The following is a 25,559-nucleotide window of genomic DNA, read 5'->3' as shown; positions in this document are numbered from 1 at the left end:
CACTGGAAAGAGGAGATATGAGAGGATGAGTAGATTTGTAAGTGTCAGGGCGAAAAAAAAGCATCAGGTGGCTGGGAAAGAATCTGAGCAGGTGCAGTATGTTTGGGAAGGAAAGCTCTAAACAGGACCTGGATTTGCCCAGACAGTCTCAGTCCACCCGTGAATGTCACCAGCTGTCATTGAGGAAACAGGACCCTGAACTAGTCCTGACAGGAATTTGAATATGGGACTGATTTAATTTTAAAAGTTTAAAAAAAATATCACAAAAAAACCCCCACCACTTAATCTTCATGTGAAAGAGAACGTCCTGTATTTCTTTAGTTTGCCCTACAAAGAGGCACTGTCAAATAATTTCACATTAAAAATGTAAATCGGAGACAATGGCTATTTGGGCAATTCTCTCAGAAGTGTGAAAGTTAGAAGGAAAAGCTCTGCTCTTGATTTGGTCCTTTTGTATTTGAAAACAGAGTGCTCCCTGCAGTGATGAACTGCCAAAATCTTAATGGGTTCCCTCCTCACCCCACGAGGGGGTCGTTGCCCACCCCCCGGGACTCCTACCCCATCCACCCCCAACCCCTGTCCCCTGACTGCCCCCAGAACCGGGCAGGAGGGTCTCGTGGGCCACTGTAGTGGGTGCCCACCCCACCCCTAAGAGAAAGAGGCACCTGCCGGGGGGCGAGGAGGGGAGTCCCGGAGATGCTTACGTGGGGCAGCTCTCAGGAAGCATCCGGCAGGTCCCTCTGACTCCTAGGGGTGGGGGAGCATAGCTGGGGGCGGAGCAGGGGGAGCGGCTGCTCCCCCCCACTGATCACATCAAAAGTGGCGCCTTAGACGCTGACTCCCTGGGTGCTCCGGGGCTGGAGCACCCAGGGAGTCGGCGCCTAAGGCACCACTTTTGGCCAGTTAAATTTAGAAGCCCTTTTAGAACCAGTTGTCCCGTGTGGGACAACTGGTTCTAAAAGAGCTTCTAAATTTAACAACTGGTTCTAGTGAGCTGGCTCCAGCTCACCACTGGCTCCCTGTACCTAAAAACTCCTTCAATAGCCAAACTAAAGATATGCAGCTTGGCCATTTCTGTTTTTCTTCCGTGTGCGCGTGCGCGTCAGTCACTCACCCATCACTGAGCTCTATGGGTAAAGTTTACCCCAGGGCAAAGGACTTGTGCAGGACCTACACAAGCCTCATGGTCAAGTCTTAAGTAGCGTATGGGCCCTTTTAAGGGAGAATCCCGTCCTCTCTGAATAAGTTAGTCAGTAATCTGCTGTTCTAGAATTAGCAGTGGGAAACACAAATACAGGGTCTGTGTGCTTTTAAGTGTCCTACAAAAAACAGTTCCTGGTGACAAAGTGAATATTATAAGAGAAAAAAATCCCACTCTCAGAAAGACCCAATCTACCAAATTATACAGTGAAAATGTAAAAGAAGATCATATTCTGAGGAAAGCCAATTTGCTGTAGCATTTTATTTTCTACAGAAGATCATTCAAAATTTAGAATTTCCCTCCAAGTGTGAAAACAACATGACTGTAAAACATCAAGAGTTGTCTCAAGTTCCAGCGTTCTTAGCCAGGTATCTGTGTAACTCCTGGTTGGGCAAAAATTTGACCTCCCCAATTCTATAGCATAATGCTCCGAGCTCGCTCACTACCACGTGCCATCTGTTAACATGATCACGCCAAATAAGAGGGAAAAAAAACTGTTTAACTTCTGTTCTATTCTGAATAAAGGACAAACAGCAAGGTGAGTGTGAAGAATACATTCAAGATAAACATTGGGTGTGCATATTGGCAGGCACAAGTCCATAGATGTACAAGGAGTTTATATATGGCACTTCTGAACATAATACAACATTGATCATAAACAGTATTTCCAAATCCACTTTTTAGTGAGGAGATGATATGGGGACTCAATTTTTCAAATTCAGAGCTGGTGCTAATGAACTACACAAAAGCAGTCACCCATCCACCCATCCCAGGGTGCTGTGTGCACTACCTGCCAGCTCATGGAGCCAGAGATTAGGATGGGAAAAACCAAGGCCAAATGGGTATGTACAACCCCATCATTAAAAGACCCAATCTACCAGCTCCCCAAAATCTTTAAAAGATTTGAAGTATTTTGCTTTAGAGGGTCTGCTATCATCTGTAATCAGTTTTAAATGTAAAGCATTAAAATTCTGAGTGTTCAAGTACAAGACTCTCACCCTACAGTGTGCCATCTAGCTACAGTAAACAATAGCAGAAACTGGAGCACAGTCTCCCTGGCACTCTAACAGCAGCAAGCTAATAGAATTACTGCCTTCGTACTCTACCTCTAGTTATCTCACATTTGCCCCAGTGGTCGGAGTTTGATGCCATTAAATCACCCAGTTTGCCAGCTTTCAATAGTATAACCATGATACAAAGGAGAGCAGCACTAGTTCAGTGGCATAGCCAGGAAATTTTCTCCTCCATCTTCTCCAGACTCCACCATCCCCCGTGTATGCTCATACACTGTTCCTGGAGCAACATTGAATGTCCAGCAGAATGAACACCCTCACCTCTGAAGGGATCATCCCTCCAGAGACAAGTGTAGAGCTGATGGTGCTTTGAATGGCTGGGATGAAGCTCGTTTTACAGTGTTTCCAGGCATTGCTGCAAGTCACTCACTTTTTTTCCCTTGGAGTAAAAAGTTGTGTTAAACCTGGACACCCATGCAAGAGGGCTGCTAGAAGTGGAGCAGCAGCCATGTACACCAAAAGGGGTCACCATGTCAGTAAACTGGAGGAGTGAAAGTAGTTCACCCCTTGAAAGTTGTGCCCATTGTGTTACGAAGCTATGGTGAAGCTCTTGAGAGAGGCTCTAACTTTATCTTGACCTTCTGCACTAATTGAATAGCAGTGAGCTTTACTTCCCACAAAGAACTTACCATGTCTACCATACTTTAAATGTATTGCCCCATTCTTTAAACACTCCCATAAATCCTCTGAAGTATAGTTAAGTAAAAAAAATAGCCCATCCCTGGATTCCAGGTTGCGGTTCCCCTTCCCCTACCTTACCATCTTCTGTACATCTTTCACTGCATGTCTGCATTCCAATCAACCATGGAGCTGCCACAACCATCAGAGAGAGATTGGGAACACAAGTTGCCATATGGCTAGGGTGCACACAACTGATCGGGAGTAGTGGGCACAGCTGCAACTTTAGTTTGGTAAATTGGTAAAGTTGCTCCCCCACCCCTTCTCTTCTACCAATATTTTAAATCAAATAAATGCTTATTTAATCCCACGCCACAGTACCTGAACATACAGGAGTTTTATTCTGTACAGAAGAGCCGCTGATGGGTTTGCCATCGGGAGTGACACACCAACAGTATCCGGTGTAGGTATGGCATTGCACCTGTTTGGGAAAGGAAAGAGCAATGACTGACACTTCATTTCTCAAAGTATCCTCCACAATGCCCTCCTACCTTAGTTTTTGTGCATTCTTGCTTATCCAGCACCTTAAAAGCGAACCTCAGCTTGGGAGGCCCATCCCTTCAGCATGGGAGATTGTGAATAAAAAATGCTTTTTCAGTTTTGGCAGACACTGGTTTGGAAAATGGTGGTACTTTGTTTGGCTAAAGAAAAGTTCTTCTCCTTTATTCTAACCAACCAGTTAGCCAGTCTCTAGATCAGGGCTTGAAGCAACTGGCAGAATCTCCTCTGAAAACATAACAGCCCTACCGGGTCAGACCAAAGGTCCATCTAGCCCAGTATCCTGTCTTCCGACTGGCCAGGTGCCCCAGAAGGAATGAACAGAATAGGTAATCAAGTGATCCATCCTGTCACTCATTCCCAGCTTCTGGCAAACAGGCTAGGGACACCGTTCCTACCCATCCTGGCTAATAGCCGTTGATGGACCTATCCTCCATGAATTTATCTAGGGTTGTTTTTTTTTTTTTTAAACCCAGTTATGGTCTTGGCCTTCACAACATCCTCTGGCAAGGAGTTCCACAGGTTGACTGTGTTGTGTGAAGAAATACTTCTATTTGTTTTAAACCTGCTGCCTATTAATTTCATTTGGTAACCGCTAGTTCTTGTGTTACGAAAAGGAGTAAACACTTCCTTATCTACTTTCTCTATACCAGTCATGATTTTATAGACCTCAATCATATCTCCCCTTAGCCATCTTTTACATTTTATCTATGGTGTGTAGCATTACACCTCACTCTGGACAGTCTTTTGGTTCATATTTATTCATGCCACCATTTTACTTACCATTCTCCATACATATAAACTGATATGATTGGTATTCGTACTATCAGTCTCAATTACATGCTGGTTCAATAAAGGCTTCCCCAATCCCTGCCACCACAATCCCGAGGCCCAACACCACACTGAGTGGCAGATGTTTGTGAGCACAATAGATTTTCCAGTCACTGGACAAAGTAGTATAATATAGGCCTGGTTTTGATATTGCCACTTCTACAGGTGAGTTTGAACACTCTCCATTTACCACACATTAGCATTCCAGCTCAGCAGATAGGCACACACAAATGCAAGCATATTTTGATTATGCCCACGGATTTTAAATAAATACTCAAAGGCTTCAGGTAAACAGTCAAAGCTACCAGGGTGGTATCCCTAGCAATGTCAGTGTGGGTCTATGGTCAGGTGGCAGCACATTAAACTAAGCCATTCCAGATGTTCATGAAGTAGTCAGCAGCAGGCTGACAGTCACACTTTTTCCCACTTCACGTTATAGACAAACAAAAGCCCCCACTACTCAAGTGGTTGTGTTAATACTAAGCTGTTTGCATTGCACTAAAAAGACAGCACTTGAACTCCAACCACACACTTTCAACGCTGGCTGGGTTTGCGTAGCAGTACTTCCAGTACCTTAGTGGTGGGCATGTATTCACAGTACACCACTGTAAACTTAGAGAAGACTCCTTAGACTCTGTTCTGCAATGAGAACAGCGTAAGAACTGCTGGGCTTGGTCTGTCCATCTCTTTTTCAAGCCTTCTAAACCAAGTTCCCATCAGTCCTCTGTGTCAGGCAGGATAGTGGCACTGACCCACTATTGCCCTTCCTTCTTTAGGGACCACTTCAGACCTAGGGCATTTGTAGTCTTTGTCCAATAGCTAGACCCAATTTCCTGAAGTAACGAAGTTTGGTCAGACCCTATGAGCAGCTTTTAAAAGGCTTTGCATATTTCACATAAAATGTGATCTAAGAGCAAGTATAAACCTAGCGCTGCGTGTGTGTGTCTTGGGTTATACTAACTTACAAGGCAATCATTTTGCCTCAAGCCAAACCCACATCTTGTGGTCAAAACCAACAGTAAGTACATGCACACACGTTTCTAGTCACTGTTATTGCCATTTGCACACTTTCACTTTTACTCCCTCCCGATACATCATAGAATGGATTGCAGATTACATTTATGGCACATTTGAGTAATGAACCATTCATCACTTAGTAATGATTCTTGTTAGTCACTCTAATTAGTGGAATGCTTGCACCAGAGTAAAATGTTGAAGTATAAAGGAACTGTTTGTTTTTCAATGTACTTCATGTGAAACACATGACTACCAAAAATAAACAAAGACACATGAAAACACACTAAATTGTGCTGGTGTCAAGATCACCAGCAGTAAAATCTTGCCCAAGGATTAGAAGAGTTACTGAGATTGGGAGTCTAATTCTTTTTGCCCAAAGGGCATTACGTTACGGACAAGGACATTTTCTTTTGCAATGTAATATCCTGCTGAGATATTATTTCAGAAATGGGCAGTATACACCACGGCATTGACATGCGGTTCCTCCATTCAGAACGTACAGCTGCAAGGTGTTTAACATTTTGTGCTAAGTGTTTGCTTCAATGGCACACGCTATATTTTTATTATATATAAAAAAATTTTGCACATGCAATGTTTTCTGTGAAGTACAGTGCATCTTATATGCTGTTGCAAGTGTAATTTAGATCACACAGTATTCCTTAAGCCAGAGAGTTTAGAAAGACACTTAAGTGGGTGGTTTTGTTTTATTGGAACTCACACAAAAATACTGAATATATAATGGTGTTGTATAAACTGTTTATTGGCATAAATTTGGGGTGACTGAATTATCCAAGGGTGAGTTATGCCCAAATGAGCTGATAAAACTCCTTCATGCCACGCAATCATTCAGCCCCTATAGGTGTCACATTCATTAGAGGATATTTTAAAAGTAAATTATGAAACTTTTAAACTGATTCTATTTTTTGTAATCATCCATCTGTACTGTAAAGTCAGGTAGTTTAGTGTCCATGAGCCACGCCACACGCATAAATTAGGGCCTGATCCAAAGCCCATTGACCTCAATGGAGACCAATTGACTTGAACAGGCTTTGGCTCAGGCCCTACTTGAGCTCAGGAAAAGAAAGAACAGGGCCCCCCCCCCCCATGTGTAGCCTTGTCAACTGCCCCATCCATGAAAAGGAAGCACCATCATATCGACTAGGCTGTTCCCCTTGTTCCCATTATTAGTCCCAATTCCCTCCCCCTTTCATTTTTGGCCTCCTTCCTTCTTTTCCAGAGAGGTCAGGATGGTGGAGGGCTCCTCCTGCTGGAAGATGTGCTGTTTGATGTTGTTACAGAGCAGTATGGCCAACTACAAATATTCAAAAAATCATAAGTCAGGCCCCCAAACATCATGAGATTAAAAATAAGTTGGTTCATTCTTTGCCTTCTATTTGAATTTGAGACCCTGGGGTCACATTTTCAAGCTTTTCTCCACAATCATGAGGGCTGGAAACTTTCGTTTAAAAAAGCAAGCTGAAAGCCTCACGTAATCACATCTCTAGAAGCCAGGGCTTGAAGTACACCACAATGCGTCATGAGACTGGTGATAAAAATCTCAAGGGTTGGCAACACTGCACCACACTGCTCCTCCATCACTGCACCCTGGATAGCTTCCTGCTGTTGCACTGAGACTATGCTATGCTCAATGGCTCACACTAGCTGATACTGGGCTCATCTATGCCCCTTTTACCTCCTCACACATGGGGATCAGACAACTGCCCAGGAAATTAAGAACAAAAAAGACATTTTAGAAACCTCAAACTTACCTAAACTAGCTTTTCTATAAAACCATAACATTGGGAGATTAAGGTCCAGGACATTAGACTTGACCACAGAATGTTTAGGGGTCAGAACAATAGCTGGCCAGCACCCAAAGAGTGCAATTATGAGCCTGGAAGAATCTAACCCATCTCATTCTCACCGTATATTTCTATGTTCAGTATTTATAGGGAAGGTAGGAAAACTGATGGTCCAGCACGATTTCTAATGGCAGGTAACTGGAAAAGTTAAAGTTTCTGAGGTTAGTTTCCCCCAAATCAAACTAGGTGATGGTTAGAAATTTTTACCTAGCTCCTGCTTCTCAGGAATTTTGATAGTTCTTGGAGCTTTCCACACAGTTGTGTGCTTTCCAATTGGTATCTGAATTTTTGATGCTTATTTAAATCCAATCCACAGCTTTGTGATTCACCCATAACTGTCCCTCATGCTGCACAATGGCCAGACTACACAACAATGATCAGTCAGAAAAAGCATTAACATGTTCTGGTAACTTTGCCTTAATAAAACGTTTCCCAAAAAAAGACCAACCTTACACCACAAATCGGCTTCTTGTGAAAATGCAGAATTGAATTTGGGTGTTGCCTTCCTATAAATGTTCAGGATCATCCACTTTTATTGGAAGCGTTAAGTTCAGCTCCTTTTGGCTCCCCTCAGCCTTGAAAATCAGTTATTGGGGACAGCAATGGATCTTGTTCAGTCTTATGCATTGGCAACAAAATTGTTAGTTAAGTTCCAGCCAGAATCTTCATTACTGGTGAAGACGTAGGAGTCAGATACAGCTGGACTTTCAGAACCCATTGTGAATCTGTCTGGCTGACAGCTGAACATTAAGTTATAAACCCTGAGCATATATGAGGATATGGAATGACTGAGGGGAAGAGACTGAACCCAACAAGGCCTTTACAGATTTTCAGAACTATGCTATGTACTACACATTAACTTTAAAAAAGGAAGCCTGCTCTTACCTGACAGTGATTAGGCAAGAGGAAGCAATTTCTATTCTTCGGGAGTAAGGGATATGCCATCTCCATTATGTCTTGACTGAAGAATGAAAAGCAGGAAGGATGCACCCAACAAAAATTGCTTTATCCCTGTTACCCAAATTAATTAAAAAGTGCTATAGTGGCTCCCTCTATCTTCCTTCCCACCCCCTCACACCCCCCAGTACAATGTGTGAAATCAAACAGAAGCTAACACTCCAGCCACTGGCCCCATGAATAAATTCCTGCCCTTGTCAAATTCATTAGAATATGAAAACATTAAAACTGTAGTCACTGGCAGGCTTCTCTGCCTCTTAATTCTTGTCTGGAGAATGAAGCTATTGTTGAGATCTCTTCAGTGCTACACTGGAGTTGCCAGAATGAGATTCTGAACCATTCCAAAAATTTTTTAACAAGCTGGCTGGATCACCCCTTTACAATGGATTTGACCAAAAAAAAAAAAAAAAAGAATCAAGGGGTTGTTTTCCACAAGATAAACTGGAAATGGGAAGGGAGTCAGTCGCATGTGCATGTGTGAAGTAGATATTGGGGGCTGAAAAGTAGTTTTGGGCTAGCTTCAACCCAGTCTTTTTGTGGTTAGGGAAAAGAGAAGTTTCTTAGAAGCAGCATTAGGGTGCCTAATATGGAGTTGGAACAGCTCAGAGCAACATTGCACAACAACACACACCACACAACAATGTTCAGACTTCAGACATGGCGTTTGATAGCTGCTTCATATCCAATAGCAGATTAGAAACAAAAAACAAAACATTTCCTGACTCCTTCAATAATAAAAGAGGGGCGGGGTAGAGGGGCAAGAAAAACATTCCTTTTACATTCAGAAAAACATTTCCACAAGAAAAGAAAACTGTAGCCTTCAGAGCATGAGGCAGAGAATGTACAATGGAGCTACTCTATACACGTGGTGTACACATGGTGCCAGGTCCAGTTTTATTCAGATGCAGCTAACAGATACTGTAAAAACAGCTATTAAGATGGCCTAAAGCAGTGCTACTCAAAGTGGTGGTCTGCGGACCGGTGTCGGTCTGCAAGCCATCAGCTGCTGGTCTGCGCGCACGTTGGAGGTCCCCCACATCAGATAGCACTGGTCTGAAGTGATTCATAGATTACTAAAGCCAGAAAGGAGCATTAGATCTAGTCTAACCTTCTGAATAATGCAGGCCATATAACCTCATCCAAAAATTTCATCAAGACCATAACTTCTGTTTGAGCTATAGCATTCCTTTTAGAAAGGCATCCAGTCTCTATTTAAAGCCTTCAAGTGATGGAAAATCCACCACATCCTAGGTAAGTGGTTTCAATTGTTATTCACTTTAAAAACATTGCACCTGATTTCTGGTCTGATCATCAAGCTTCAGTTTCCCATCACTGGATCTCATTATGTCTTTTTCGGCTACATTAGAGAGCTACCTATCATTAGAAATCCTCCCCTATGTACGTACTTGAAGACAGGTATCAAAATCACCTTTAACCTTCTCTTGGGTGAACGGAATAGATTGAACTCAAGTCTTTCACTAGGAGGCACGTGTGACTTATTCTTTACAGCAGTGTTATAAATATAGATATGATTATGGCATAACTATGATGTATTTTATACAAGATAGGTCATGTAAGATATCATTGAAAAGGTTTCACTGAATAGGATTATCCTATTTGTATGCATATATCATTTTGGTATCTGAAGTTAGAAATCATGTCTATGCATCTATTTCAAATGCGTTTTCACCTGGGAAATGCCCACTAGACAGAATGCAATCAGTCTATATGGTTGGCTGTGAAGGGCCATTAGGAAGAACAATAGGCCTGATAAAATTCTTCTCCCACTGGGAAGCTTTCTTGAGGACACTACAAACAGCCTCTGAGTCATGGCTGCTATGGCCCTACAGAGACATGTGACCAAGTCCCCTGGTACTGGACTCCATCATAGAATACTAATGTTTTTCCACTGAAAGGGGTGAGAACTAAAACTGGGAGACAAAAGATTCCCGCCATATGCAAAATCTATTTAAGGCAGGGGAGTGACATTGTGGTTCTTTTTCACTGACTCCCCGACCAAAGGAGATGCTTGGAAACACCTGAGAAACAAGGATGGAATTGGGGAAGAAGGGTTGTACCCAGGCTAGAGGGATTTCTAGCCTGTGAAAGGAATACCTGGAGTTTTAATCTGCAAGCAAGTGCAGCTTGCCTCCAAGAATCTGTGCAATCTGCCTAAAAACCTTTAGTGTGAGAATTTTTTATACATATCTAATTTCTTTAGTATATTATGCTTAGATTGCATTTATTTTTTGCTAGGTAATCTGCTTTGTTCTGTTTGCTATACCTTATAATCACTTAAAATCTCTCTTTTGTAGTTAGTGTTTTTATTGTGTCTAAAAACCAGTGTGTGGAAATCCTGAGGACACAAAATTGTTGCATCTCTTCCTCCACATTGAGGGAAGGGGCGAATTTCATGAGCTTACACTGTATAGTTCCCTGTGCAGCACAAGACAATATAATTTTGGGTTTACCCTTCAAAGGGGGGTGTGCACTAAAAAGTAACTGGGCAGTTCCTTAGCTGAGCCTTCCCATGCAGAGCTGATCTCAGCATCTGTGTGAAGCTGCAGCTGAGTGTGTCTTTACCTGTAGGTGTGCTGGAAGGGGCTTGAGAGCCTGTCACAGCAGCATAGTCAAAGGGAGCCCAGGCTGGTGGGTCAGGTGGGCTCAGTGGTACCCCAGCTCCCACAGAAGTCACTGGGGAGCAGAGGATACTCATTCAGTACTCTGCATGAGTTGATCAGTATCTTGCAGAACTAGGCTCCAATATTTTGACGTCCCTAGGGAAAAGGAATAATATAACACCCTTCTAAGGAACAAGCAATATGCAGAAGTCCTGACAGATTGGCTAGTTTTGGTAGGAATAAAGTTACTGTGGGGGACCCCCAGTACAAAAAAAAAAAAGAAAGTTCTATCAAATCAGTCATATAGGAGAATGTTAGAATGTGAGCCTGCTTAACATGAGCAAAAGACATTCCTGACAATCAGTATCAGCTTAACTCCCAAGCCTCAGGTCACTTAAATCTAGTGCTTCACATATGCTTTTCTTAAAGAGCACACTCTGTACCACAGCAGGGCTGGTAGACCACTGTGCCAGCAGTTGCTTCTTGGAATGAAGAAACTCCAAGTAAAGTAATGCACTGAAGAAAAAAAAATGCTGCTCTTCTGGGATTGCTGTCAACCACATGAATGCCAACCTGCCAAGTAAAGGTGTCCAACTTGGACAGTGGACGCAGGAAGGACAAAATGAGACATGCCATGAAAAGCCACACAGACATGCTCCCAAAGCAGCAATGAGATTAGTAGCGTTTGCTTTAGTTTGTCTGTGATTGATTCTGTTTAAACCTCAACCACCTTTTCGGAAAGCCTGCTTGGAAAAAAACTATGAAGAATGCAATTCTCCCTGGGCCCATGGCAACAAGCCCTATGGCACTAAACACAAAAAAAGTACAGATTACCCAGTACAGTCTGTATTTAGGAAGATCAGATCACAGCAGGTTAAATACAGCTTGAAAAGGAATGGCATTTATACAAAATATAGTACCACAAAAAAGAACATACTGGAAATAGAAACTACTTTAAAGTAACATACAACTTTGCCCAACATGAATTAATGCTCAGTCGCATGCAATTAAATCAAATATTGTGTTGCGAATAAAATTTGCCTTTCATCAGCCTGGTTGTACTACACTGGGTTAAGTGTTGACAGCTATTGTGATGGTGTCAAGGTTCCTTCCCCAGTCTGAACTCTGGGGTACAGATGTGGGGACTGCATGAAAGACCCCTTAAGCTTATTCTTACCAGCTTAGGTTAAAAACTTCCCCAAGGTACAAACTTTGCCTTGGGCTTGAACCATATGCTGCCACCACCAAGCGTTTTAAACAAAGAACAGGGAAAGACCACTTCCCCCAAAATATCCCCCCCCCCCCAAGCCCTACACACTCTTTCCTGGGGAAGGCTTGATAAGAATCCTCACCAGTTGGTACTGGTGAACACAGACCCAAACCCTTGGATCTTAAGAATAATGAAAAAAAATATCAATCAGGTTCTTAAAAGAAGAATTTTAATTAAAGAAAAGGTAAAAATCACCTCTGTAAAATCAGGATGGTAAACACCTTACAGGGTAATCAGATTCAAAACAGAATCCCTCTAGGCAAAACCTTAAGTTACAAAAAGACACAAACAGGAATATACATTCCCTCCAGCACAGCTTATTTTACCAGCCATTAAACAAACGAAAATCTAACATTTTCTAGCTAGATTACTTACTAACTTAAGAGTTGGAAGGCTTGCATTTCTGATCTGTTCCTGACAAAAGCATCACACAGACGGAGACAATCCTTTGTTCCCTCCCCCTCCAGATTTGAAAGTATCTTGTCCCCTTATTGGTCATTTTGGGTCAGGTGCCAGTGAGGTTACCTTAGCTTCTTAACCCTTTACAGGTGAAAGGGTTTTGCCTCTGGCCAGGAGGGATTTTATAGCACTGTATACAGAAAGCTGGTTACCCTTCCCTTTATATTTCTGACAGATGGGAAATAATTTACCCACATGGAAGAGTTGAAATGGGAAGAGGTAGTTGTATTCCACTTCCAAGAGTAACTTACCACCACCCACTCATACCTGCAGTCACAGAATTCCTACTAACTGTACCCAATGCTACTTTATTATATGCACAAGCAGAGTAGGAAGTCAATTTGACAAAAATCTCTGGAGCGTTTTAAATTTAACAAAATCTTTGCAATGCTGTGACTGTCCCTAGGACTGAGAATCACCTTGTTACCCTGTCTCCAGCATGAGGTAGTCTTGCTTGAGCTTGGCTGGGCATCAGCTCCCTGATACCACCAGCCTGTTAGCCACCCAAATGCTCTCCTCTGAGCAATGCCGACCCTTACTTTGCCTTGTGGGTCAACAGTAGGTGTACCCCACTACCCAAATCCATTTGAAACATTCCCCTGTAGTATCTAGCCTCTTATCCACTGAGCACCCACAGCAATACCAGGTCTCCTATCCCCAATGGACTAGTACATACCAGTTTGTACAAATCAACTCAGGAGCAGCACTTTGCTTAATATCACAGCACTTAGATATATTGAGAGTGAAAACAAGAATATGGTTATCAAAGACTGAAGATTCAAATAGTAAGAATATTAAAAAAATGGTTACATATAAAAAAATCTTAATATGCTTTCTGGAGACTAAACTTAACAAGTCCGCCTCCTGTCTAAAGTGTTTTATTTTACTCAGTGTCTTCTGCAGCTTTTTTAAAAAGGCTGGTTGAGATCCCATATTTGTGAATTTGAACACACAGCTGGTCTATTTCCTAGGTGCAGGATGATGGGGTGTCTTTGCCTCAGATATATGCTGAAAGCTTGTCATCTTTGCACACAGCCAGGATACCACTCATGGTTTGGTTTTTCCTGTGTGCGCCATCTCTGTTGACTTTGTATGTAAATGGGCATCCATTGTGTTTAGCTTATAAAGCTTATTTTACATGTCAGAGAGATACACATTACTTACCAGCTGTCTGGAGGAAAACTCGTTTTTCACCTTGTCTTGATACAGACTTTGAAATATTGTGTGTACACACACCCCACAAAGAATTGTATGTACAGACACTAATATTAATGACCAGTGTGACCCTGGCTTTTAAGACCTCACATGACATCTTTGGTGACCTAGAACGTACAGACCAGAATCAGGATATTCATGAAACCTCCTTACCAGCTGCTATTAAGGGGTTCTTGGGTCACAAATGCACTTTAACTCCTATGTGCAAGCAAAGCTGCAAACACTGTGTGTAGAAAAAAGGAGTGCCAGTTCCAACACAAAGCAGCTCACTTATGGTAGCACCTAAAGCATCCAAACAAGATCAGGCCCCATTATGCTAGGCACTGTACAAAAAAAGCAAGACTGGCTCTGTGTGAAAGGTGACAATCTAAATTGGGAGGGTAAGCTTGGAGTGGGAGAAGATGTATTACCCACATTTTACAGATTCAGAACGGAGGCACAGAGAAATTAAGTCCACACAGGAAGTCTGTTATGGATCTGGGTTTAAACCCCATACCTAAGTCCCAGTCAAGTGCCTTAACCATAAGCAGTCTCCCCTTTCACTTTGCCTTATTGTTAGTTCACAAATATGTACAACGCCTTGCTGATTCCACTGTATGTTTTACCTCTGGGGCTCAGATAATTAGGAGGGATGAACTTTCTCCTCCCTCTATAGGGGGGAAGGGCCAGTCTAAATTTCATTGCTTACCTATAGTTCAACATGTGTTTGTTGGAATGTGTGTATGTTCTGACTGGATAAATGACTATTGTTACTGTAACTGTACTCATGAAAGGACATAGGAATTGTGCAAGGTATGTCCTGGAGTAACTGGTCATCCTGACTTTACAGACAGAATTCTGGTTTGGTATTCAAGCTCAAACGGAGAGTGTACAGGGCTCTGTCCTAGAGACCAGCAGCTTGCTCTCGGTGAGCAGAGACTCTGTCCAAGGGCCCTGTTTTGCTGGAGGTTCTGACTCCTGTGTGGAGCAATTCTCTGGTGCTGAACCAGACTGAACTCACAGCAAGAGTGCAGAGCTGCTTTCAGGGAGGCCTAGCCTGGCTGGTGGTGGCAGCAACAAAGCTCACTGCCCAGCACCAGAGCAAGCAGCTGCACCACTGTATGCCCTGGTAGTGTGGACTTTTCTTGATCACAGCAGATAAGCAGAGGAGAGGCACTACCTGATGCCCTCCTGATTACCACTGAGTCCAACTGGACCCCTGGGAGGAAAGTGATAGATATTGGTTTTGTTCAAAGCAGCTCAGGTTTCTGACCCTGTGTGTTACACCTTCTCTTGTGATTAGAGATGGGTGAACCAGTTAGAACTAAAAGCTAGAATGACCTTGGTTAATTTGAGTTTCAGATGAATTTTCCACTTTCCTGACCATTAATTTTCCATTTAGTCCCTCTGCATCTGGGTTCCAAGTGGGCCTAGGACCTTAAGTACTGAAATGCTATAAGATTGTTCCTTGCTCTCAGACATGTGTCCAAAAATCTGGAGAGTTTGTGACTGAACCTCTGAATGTTAAGGTGGGTTCATTCACGTCTGGTTGTAATGCCCTAGACTCTGGAGAGGAAACAAATGGTTTTTGTCTGAAAGATGAGCCCAGAACATCAGAGAAGGAGTTTTTTGAAGCTCTTGTATTCATTACTGTTGCCACAAAGTCATCTGAGCCCACTCTGTCCTCCCTGTAACAGTGCTTCTGGGAACAATAGAAGAAATCCCTCTAAGTCTCAGTTGCCTCCTTCCCAGCAAACCACACTTCTCTCAGACATGAGTAAGGAGGATTGCCCAGTGGTTAGGGCACTAGCCCAGGACTTTGGAGAAGTAGGAGAACACAGCAACGGCTTAAGCAAGCAAGGCATAGAGCAGTTGTATCCTATGTGTAATCTTCCTTCACATAGCTCTGAAAAGGCAGCTCAATCCTGGTCTGCAGCAGCCTCTACTATCTCAATCCTGGGTCCCTCCTGCACCTCTACCAATATACCCCTATATTCCATATTATCACTGCGACCCAGGGACCTCTTGATGCCAGAGGGCACAGGGGTACATCAGAGTTAGAGATCCCCTGGGTCTCGTTTATCTACTAGTCTGCCAAAGAAAGGCTTTCATTAGAGACTTATGTGACAAAGTCACACTTATCTGAGGGAACACGTGAAGAGTTATGTATATATAACTAATATATATATATTTTAGTGTATGTACACACACACACACACCCCTACCTAAAAATGGTTATCTAGGTCTGAGAGTTAAGGCAAGTCACCAAAAGGTTAGATGGAATACTGTATTACATTTAACATCCTTATAGAGGGGAAAACACCAAGTACATCACAGGCAGAAATCCTGCCAGACGATCAGTGGGGCCACTGGATGATCAAGGTGGTGAAGGAGCACTCCAGGAAGATAAGACCATTGCTGAGAAGCTCAGTGAATTCTTTGCATCTGTCTTCACTGCAGAGAATGTGAGGAAATGACCCGAGTCATTCTTGTTAGGTGACAAATCCGAGGAACTGTTCCAGATTGAGGTGTCAGTAGAGGCAGTTTTGGAATAAACTGATTAAGCAAACAGTGATAAATCACCAGGACCAGATTATATTCACCCAAAAGTTCTGAAGAATTTAAGTATGAAATTACAGAACTATTAAGTGTGGTACATAAACTATCACTTAAATCAGCTTCTGTACTAGATGACTGGAGGATAGCTAATGTGATGCCAATTTTTAAAAAATGCTCCAGAAGCGATCCTGGCAATTACAGGTGGGTAAGCCTAACTTCAGCACCAGGCAAATTGGTTGAAACTATAATAAAGAACAGACGTATCAGACAAATAAATGAATGCGATTTGTTGGGGAAGATTCAAAATGGTTTTTATAACAGGAAATCATGCCTCGCCAATCTACTAGAATTCTTTGAGAGGGTCAAACAAACATGTGGGCAAGGGTGATCCAGTGGATGTAGCATACTTGGATTTTCAGAAAGCCTTTGACAACGTCCCTCACCAAAGGCTCTTAAGAAAAGCAAGCAGTCATGAAATAAGAGGGAAGGCCCTCTCCTGCATCAGTAACTGGATAAAAGACAGGAAACAAAACGTAGGAATAAGTGGTCAGTTTTCAGAACAGAGAGAGGTAAATAGTGGTATCCTTCAGAGATACCAGGGATCTGAGACAAGCGCTGTTCAAGATTTTCATAAGAGATCTGGGAAAAGAGGTAAACAATGAGGTGGTGTAATTTGCAGAGGATACAAAACTACTCAAGATAGTTAAGTCCAAAGCAGCCTGAAGAGTTACAAAGGGATCTCACAAAACTGCGTGACCAGGCAACTGAAATTAAACGTTGATAAATACGAAGTAATGCACAGTGGAAAACAATCCCAACTATAAATATAAAATGGAGTCTAAATTAGCTGTTACTACTCAAGAAAGATCTTGGAGTCATTGTGGATAGTTCTCTGAAAACATCTGGTCAACATGCAGCAGCAGTCAAAAGAGTTAATGTTAGGAACCATTAGGAAAGGGATAGACAAGACAGTAACTATAATGCCATTATATAAATCCATGGTACACCCACATCTTGAATACAGCATGCAGTTCTGGTCATCTTATCTTAAAAAGAGATAAACAAACCCCCCCCCCCAAACCCAAAACCACCACCACGTTGGAAATGAAATAGATACAGAGAAGGGAAACAAAAAATGAAGGGTATGGAGCAGCTTCCATGTGAGGAGAGATTAAAAAGACTGGGACTGTTCAGCTTGGAAAAGAAACTAAAGCGGGATATGTTAGAAATCTATAAAAATCATGACTGGTGTGGAGAAAGTAAAGAAGGAAGTGTTATTTACTCCTTCTAATAACACAAGAACCAGGGGTCATCCAATGAAAATAGCAGGTTTAAAAACATAAGGAAGTACTTCTTCACACAATTTAGTCATCCTGTGGAACTTGTTGCCAGGGGACGTTGAGAAGGCCAAAGTTTAACTGGGTTCAAAAAAGAATTGGGTAAGTTCATGAAGGACAGGTCCACCAATGGCTATTAGCCAAGATGAACAGGAGTGGGCCACGAAAGCTTATGCTCTAATAAATTTGTTAGTCTAAGGTGCCACAAGTACTCCTGTTCTTTTTATGGATACAGACTAACTCGGCTGCTACTCTGAAACCTGTTATTAGCCAAGATGGTCAGGGATCCAACCCCATGCTCTGGGTGTCCTAAGCCTCCAGCTGCCAGAAGCTGGGAGTGGACCAAAGGAGATTGATCACTCAGTAATTGCCCCGTTCTGTTCATTCCCTCTGAAACATCTGGCATTGGCCATTGTTGGAAGAAAGGATACTGGACTAGCCAGACCATTGGTCTGTCCCAGTATAGCCATTCCTATATTTGGGACCAAGTACAATGAATGCTGTACAATGAATGCTGAAGCAGCTCACTCAAGACCTCTCCAGTGACCATCACCAACAGACTTAATAAAACTCAGTTTGAGAAGAAAGGACTGTCCATCACCAGATCTCTAATTCCAGCAGTTAGGGCAGAAATTCCATCCCATCCTCTGATGTTTTAATCTCTAAATGTTGAAGCACAATTTATGGGGGACACGCTGAAATTCAGCTCTAGAAAGAAAGGGGGAACCAACAGATTTCACGGTGGTACATTTAATTAGCCCACTATGCTAGGTTTCCTAAATATCCCACACCAACATCAATATAATCCACATACCCCTGCACAAGACCCAATCTTAATGATTGTCTGAAAAAGATGAGATGGGAAGAAACACCTGCCATTTCACCCCACACCCCATTTCCCATCTTTCCTAAAATTAAGGCACATGTTATACACAAATAGGAGGTTGCCTCAAACTGTTTAGGAAAAGAGGATGAAAAAACAACATTCATACCAGGACGATGGCAGGATGAATAAGACTGCACCCACTTTAAGGTAGAAAAATGCAACAGACATGGAGACAGGTGAAGATGGGGGGAAAAATAAAATTAGGGGAAATTACTGACTTTGTATCTTTAAGGATTTCATCATCGTGGGGGGCATAGGGAAGAATGGAGACTGCAAGGAGAATCCTTTTCCCTTTCCCCAACGCATCCCAGATTGTTTGAACTGTCCCAAAACTCCCCATCTCATTATTTTGAAGCCAACATTAAAGAGTACTTAGACTTTTCATGTACAGAAGCATTTTATACATAGGGATTTGAGGAGTAATTCATTCACTATATAGCAGGGAAATTCTATCCCAGTTTTACCCATGGGGAAACTAATGCAGAGAGGTTGTGCAACTTGGGCATGGTCACAAAGGCAGGATTAGAGCCTCCAATGGCTGGCTTAGAGCCCTATGCCAAGTCCAATAGACTATTCACCTCTCCCATTTATCCAGCTTCAGGAGAAAACTGCTCATGGCTCCCTTTTACCTCCCTAGCCACTAGTGTGCCACACAGGCCATCTGCAGCAGCCACTCCAGGCACTGGCATGCAAGAGAGCTGAGCAAGACTAAAATTTCTAGACTAAACAAGACTAAATTTCTTTTACCCTTTTAATCTCCCCAAACCACTCTTCCTCTGAAAATCCACACTACAGCAGCCTTCCCTCTGGTTAAGGGCAACTGTTTGGAATGGCAATGGAAGCTGGTAGCAACACTCCCTGCTCAACCATTTGGGAAGGTCACTCTTTGAAACTGCGAATGAGTTGTTACCAAACACATTTCACATAAACCTGAAGGTTATCAAGCTTTTAGTAAGAAGCAGGTGCTCTCCCAAGCCAATTTTCCTTTTGCCTATTAGACAATCTGCAATTCCAGCACATACAGGTCTAGCAAGAGAAGACTATCCCATATCTGGAGGCTCGAGGCACCATTACTGGATAGGCCTGTTCCCTCATCACCTACAAGACGACAACATTGAAAATCCTACCACCATTAACTCCCACGTGATCTAGAATTTTAAAGCAATAAGGAGGGGTTAGTCCTTATGGGTGAGGTTTTTTTCAAGTGAATATAGGGACGATGAAGATGCTGAGTTGACAGCTCTGGAGACTAGCCCTCTTTTGCCAGAACAGACGCAGTATGACCAGCAGCAGAGGAAGCTTGTCCCACACTGTCCAGTCAGTAACCCTCAACCTTGACCTGGAGGAAGGACCATGGAGCTCAGCCTCACAGCACATTAAGTCTCAGCACAGACCGAGGACTTAACAAGGGAGCTAATTAACGTCAGTCATGGTGAAGGTGGATGCTGATGCATAGGCTTGTCCTTTAGGTACAGGAGTGACCAACACCATGTTTTGCACAGGCCAAACAGCTATCAACTGGCAAGGACTTTTGATCTCCAAGTCAGTGCGGGTGATTGCCCACCACTGTATATTTTTACCATCTTGTCATCATTTCCCTTTGGTCAGATACTAGTAGAGAATTCCTTCCAGCCAGGGGAAATCGCAACAGACATAGGCTGACTGAAGTCTTACTTGTGTGAATGATCCATCCTCATTGCATTCTGGAATGAAGACCGCTTCCTGGGGTTTCTTTGCCTGTTCCAGTGCCTGAGCCCTCTCTAATCGACACTTACTTTGGCCAGCATCTGCAAAGGGAACCAAAAATCCACTCATTTTAAGTATCAATTGGCTTCCCAGAAGATAGCTAGAGGCAACATTCAGCAGTGCAAAGATGCAATGGGAAGCCATGTAGTAAGAATGGTTTTCCTACCATCTTTATCTGTACATTAGAAATGCAATTATTAGACATTTTAATATCTCCTGGAAGGAGGATCCAGGAGCTCAAAGTAACAGCCACTGCACACTTTTATAAGCAGTGGCAAATTTTATGGGCAACAATGTTTGGCTACATTCACCCCTGGGGGACATTGGCCTCAACTAACGAATGCCAAAGTCAAGGTCTGCAGTGGTTGAAGGTCCACCAGAGTCGGCAGAGGAGTGGAAGACACTCCTAACCACTTCTCTCTCTGGATGGTCTTGAGCTAACCAGCACAGGCAATGCTGGCAGCAGAAAGGATGTAACCGCAGCTGCAGATGGGGTGTTCCAATTGCATGCATCCCCCAGGCAGCTTCTGACAGTAAGACCAACACAGCACTAGCAGCCAATTGAAGTTGCCCTCCTTCATAAGAGCCCCTCGGGCAAAGATGTGCCATCACCAGCTTCCTTTCCTAAGGGCTGGCTCCTGCATGGAGTACAATCTGGTTGGAGGGTGGGGTGCAATGTTTCCCTCCTGCATCAGGTGTAAGTCAATCAACCTGTTGCTAAGGAAAGTGTCACAGGGGGAGCTGGGCATATGAGGGGTTAAGGCCTCAACTCTGGCTGGTACTTGAATCAGGTGAGGTCAGCATTTGGAACCTCAACCCCTCATAGGCCCATCTTATCCTGTGACAAAGGGCAAACAAATATTATACTTGATAAGCCTTAAACAGATCACCTGCAGGGTCACAAAGAAAACTTCCCTCTGCCCTGCGAAGGCACAGTATTACGTTAGCATTTACATTTATTTAAAAAACAAACACACTCTTACAACGCTACTTGTAGGGTTTGGAAGAGGACTGAAAACTGCAACTTCTTACTCAACATATCTGTTCTGCAGAGCCAGATTCGGCCACCCTTATGCATAAGGAGCAGCACTTCCCACACCCTGGATCCCGATTTCCGGGATGCTTCTTAGGGAAAGAATGGCAGGATCTGATCCTCTACTTGATATCTGTATTACAGAAGTGCTGCAAAGCCAGGTGATCAGGATTGGGGTTCCATTGTACTAAACACTGTATAAATGTACAGAAGAGAATCTCCACAGCAATGAGTTTACAATCCAAGTCTAAGACCCCACCAAACAAATGGGTATAGCATACATACATGCATGCATACAGAAGGAAGTGCAATTGGATGGGTGGGGTAACAGTTATACAAATACTGTTTTCAAACATAGCTAGTCTAAGTAGTGATATTAAGATACACAGTCTCTTGCGAACCCTGGGATGGCCATGCCAGTATCCAGGGGGAAAAAAAAAAGACTAACCATCCCTGGCCAGAATGACAGATCTCTTCACACCAGCACTTCTCACTGGAGTTCTGGTGTATTCAGGTCTCAAATCTCCCAGGACCCTGCTCTGGAGAGTTCCCTGACTGATGTTTGTACATCTAGATGTGTTCAGAAATACCTGATTTCTGATCAGAGTTTAAGGCTTGTGTCAAGTAACAAAATGGAGGAAGTTCTCAGAACCAGCACTTCTACTCAATTTAAACACCCTGCAGTCAGCCAATTCTGCACACCCTGTGCATCCTCATGGGAGTCACTGAGCAAACATAGAACTTGCTCCAATGTGGTTTAAGGAACTGATCTCCAGTATATTAAAATCTCTGCAAGATCTTGCAAGGTTGCTGGCTCTCATTTCACTAATGTTTGTCCTCCATCCCTGCAATGTTTTTTGGAGGTGGTATTGCTGATCTGTGGTGTGAGCTCATGAACTCAAATGCCTGTTGATTGACAAACATTTAACAAGCATTTGGAGAGTAGTTTAAGCACTGCCCTACCATCTAGAATTGTTTTCTAGTCAGCTCTCATCAGTAAGGCAACATTTGCCTTGGATGCTATGTTGTGAATCGTTTTGAGATACCCAGTACCTTCAATCCACCACCCCCATACAAATGGCAAAGTAAGAAATGAGGAGTATATGGTAATAGGCAGTGAAACAATTTCAATGAGCATTTCAGTACCTGGAGAACTAATGGGGAGCAAGAGCTCAGCAACAACACTGCAGCTCAGTGAGAGCTACCACTCATCAAGGAATTGGAAGATTGCTCCCTTTTTAAAAATGTAGAGAGTTAAGTTGGACTTAAAGGGGTCAGCTCTGGTATGACAACTATTATGTTCATATCAGTTTACTGTTTGCACAAGCACAATTTTAGTTATCTGCACATAAATAGTAAATTATTCAGGGTACAGAATGCCTGTGACATTTGATTCTTTGTTTTTGGACCTTTCACCACTATGGAAATTGGACATAAAATTGCCATGACCACCTTAGTCAGGAGGGTATGCGGATGGGACATGACCAAGGAACATCTTTGCAATGCAGAAGTGGCGATGGCAACTCAGCAGGCAGCACTCTGAGTCAGTGTGGTGAGAGTCCAGTGCCCCAGCACAGCATTAGAGTGCTCTGTTGTGACAGGTGCCTTCTTCTGAAGGGAACATAAAGCCAATGTGTACAACAACTTGCATCTGTTGAAGACCCGGTAATCTTTGCAGGAGTAAGGGCATTAGCCTAGTATCTAGGAGAGATTCCAGATGTGGGTTATGACATCCTGCCTGATTAAATACCACCTGCAGTTTCAACAGGACACAGTATTCTTCATTTCCTGTCCTAGATTGTTTAGTGCTGTTGCATACCATAAAATAGCTGTCATATTCCATCCTACAGGTGACTATTCCAGTGATGGGTGAAAGGACACTTAGAGTTTACAATATTTTGCAATACATTTTAGTTTGACTTCTGAATGGAAGGTGCCTCTTCCACAGCAAGAGGGCACTATTCATACCTTTTGTGACTGGGAATGGTTTTTATCCTGCTCTTACATACAGGTAGCTGATGTAGCAATATTACACAGCAATGCACACCTCAGTCTCTTACAGGCACCATTATTCATGAAGGATGATCTTTATGCACCATTAGATAAGTTTCTAATTTGACAATAAAGAACATTGAAGTAAATTACAGCAGAACACTGCAAGAAAGGCTCTAGCATAGCAAAGTTAAATTTGAATCCAATGGCAGAGGACATTCCCCTTTATTTACTTCAGTGTAATTAGAAGTGCCTGTCTAAAAGTCTAAACCACCATGGAACACTGGGGGGGCTGCAGACTATGTCTAAGGGGTTTGTGAAAGGTTGTCATTACCACAGACCAGGTATTCAACCTGTAGTCCACAGACCCCTGGAGGTCTGCAGATTAGGTCTAAGATTTCCAAAAGGGTCCGCACCTCCATTTGAAATTTTTTTGAGGTTCTCAAGTGAAAAAAGTTTGAAAACCATTGGTCTAGACTCTTGTGCAGTCTTTATAGACACAAAGACAAGTTTCATCTGTGACCTGCAGCATGATAGGCTGTGCAATTAGCTATTGAACAGTTTTCCATTGGAATATGCTGATTAAATTGAAACGTTTCACAGGAACATATGGATTTTGTCAGAGTGTGTGGGAAGTCATCACATTTCCTTTCTAGAAGATAGAAAATTAAAAAAACTATACTTAGAAAAATAGAACAAATCAACACATTTCAACTTTATCAAAAACACATTTTCAGAATATTTTGTTTCAGGAGGAGAACTCCTGTGATTGACTTTTCATCCAGAGCCTGGGGGGGATGTGACAAAAAACAAAAGTTTCAAGATCTTGGAATTCCCTGTGGGACAAAAATTCTAAATAGTTCTATTACTGACTGTCAAACTGAAGCTGTTTGGGATGAAATTTTCCAAGCTGAGTGTCTGCCTCCAGCTACTTTTTGGGGGGGTCGGGTGGGGGTGAAGTTTCAGCAAAAACCTTTCAGCCATTTCTGAGAATGAGATTGGGGGGGTGGGGAGACAAAAACTTTTGCCCATGTTATTACCGACCCATTTAATTGCCAGTCTCTCGCACTTCTGTGCTTTGGATCAGATTTGTGAAAAAGCTGTTGTGTGTAGGATCCCTGCCTCATTTGTTGCAGAAGTTGTCAGGTAATAGTCAACGAGGGAGGGGCTTGCAGGAAGAGGAAGGATGCTTTCATGGCTAAGGTAATTGAATTCTATCCCTGCCTCTGCCACAGGAGTTCCTATGTGATACTGGCCAAGTCACAAATCAGAACTTCCCACAGGTGGCCTCTAAAAATTGTGCTACTTCTGTTCTGGGTGCCCAACCTGAGACACCTCGGGTCAGATTTGCAGAAGTACTGAGTGCTCACAGCTGCAACTGAAGACAAAGGAGCTGCACTTTCAACATATGAAGTGCTATTTATAGAATAAAGTATTCTGAAAAAATCAAGTTCTAGGCATCTCAAATTGGACACTCAAAATGAGTTTAAGCCTTTGACTTAGTGTGTCTGCACATCACCTCCCCATTTGTAAAGTCAAGATAGTAGCAGTCTCATCTCACAGTGGCGTTGTGAAGAGTAATGTTTGAAGAACTAAAATAGGAGTACCATCACAAACAGAACACCCATAAGGAAATTAATTCTAAAATCTGTGCAGCATTTGGCTAGTAAGTAATGCAGGGGCCCACTCTGAAGATATGACCAGAGGGAAATTCAGAGTTTCCATCCCACAGGAAATTCCAATACTGGTTTTCTGAATACTAAGGGGAAAACAATTTTAAAATATTTGCAGTCCATCTTCTGATGTGACAGGTTGTCGTCTCTCAGCTCTGGATGGCAAGGAGGACCCAATAAGTTCTCATTCATAGCAAGTAGTGGCTGCACAAGGATCTCATCTACAGTTACTTCATTTCTAAGAAAAAGTTACCATTGTGCTTGAATGTCTCCACACTATTGCAGGCTGCGTGTCCTAAGTCAAAGATTGGCTGAATTGTTAGCCAAATCTTGGCCATACTAGCAAATCCAAACAAACCTCTGTTCCAGTGACCAAAAAAATTGACAGTGCGCCCAGTTGAATGCCTCTGACAGTAGATGACCCAAGAAAGTTACCAGTCTTTCAGCTGAAAACATGGGGAGGAACCTTTGAATATGGCAAGATATGAGAGTGTACTGCTGGTGGCTGGGCGGGGGGGGCGCGGCAAATCCACTTGCGGGGGGAGAAGGAGGGGAGGCTGATCCTGTGTTCTCTGTATACCCAAACTCACAGCTCAATGGACACTTATTGGTCCCTTGATCAGCAGTATTCTCTACTTCCTCTGTAGAAAAAAATCATCCCTTCCTCCATCC

At 42.8% G+C, this 25,559-nt stretch overlaps 1 protein-coding gene across 5 annotated transcripts in view; it reads right to left on the bottom strand.

Annotated features, from left to right (window-relative positions):
• SMOC1 (SPARC related modular calcium binding 1) overlaps positions 1-25,559 on the bottom strand; it is a 201,297-nt gene that overhangs the window by 120,006 nt on the left and 55,732 nt on the right. For all 5 annotated transcript variants that reach the window (XM_084630120.1, XM_084630121.1, XM_084630122.1 and 2 more), the window contains exons 3-4: positions 20,118-20,230; positions 3,274-3,373 (exon numbers count right to left, since the gene is read on the bottom strand). In XM_084630120.1, coding sequence (XP_084486246.1) covers positions 3,274-3,373; positions 20,118-20,230 — 213 coding nt within the window. The remainder of the gene's footprint in view (positions 1-3,273; positions 3,374-20,117; positions 20,231-25,559) is intronic.

The sequence above is a fragment of the Lepidochelys olivacea genome (genome assembly GCF_965140295.1).
Source record: "Lepidochelys olivacea isolate rLepOli2 genome assembly, chromosome: 6".
NCBI lineage: Eukaryota > Metazoa > Chordata > Testudines > Cheloniidae > Lepidochelys > Lepidochelys olivacea.
Note: the sequence above shows the minus strand (reverse complement) of the source record. Positions and strands in the feature narration are given on the sequence as shown.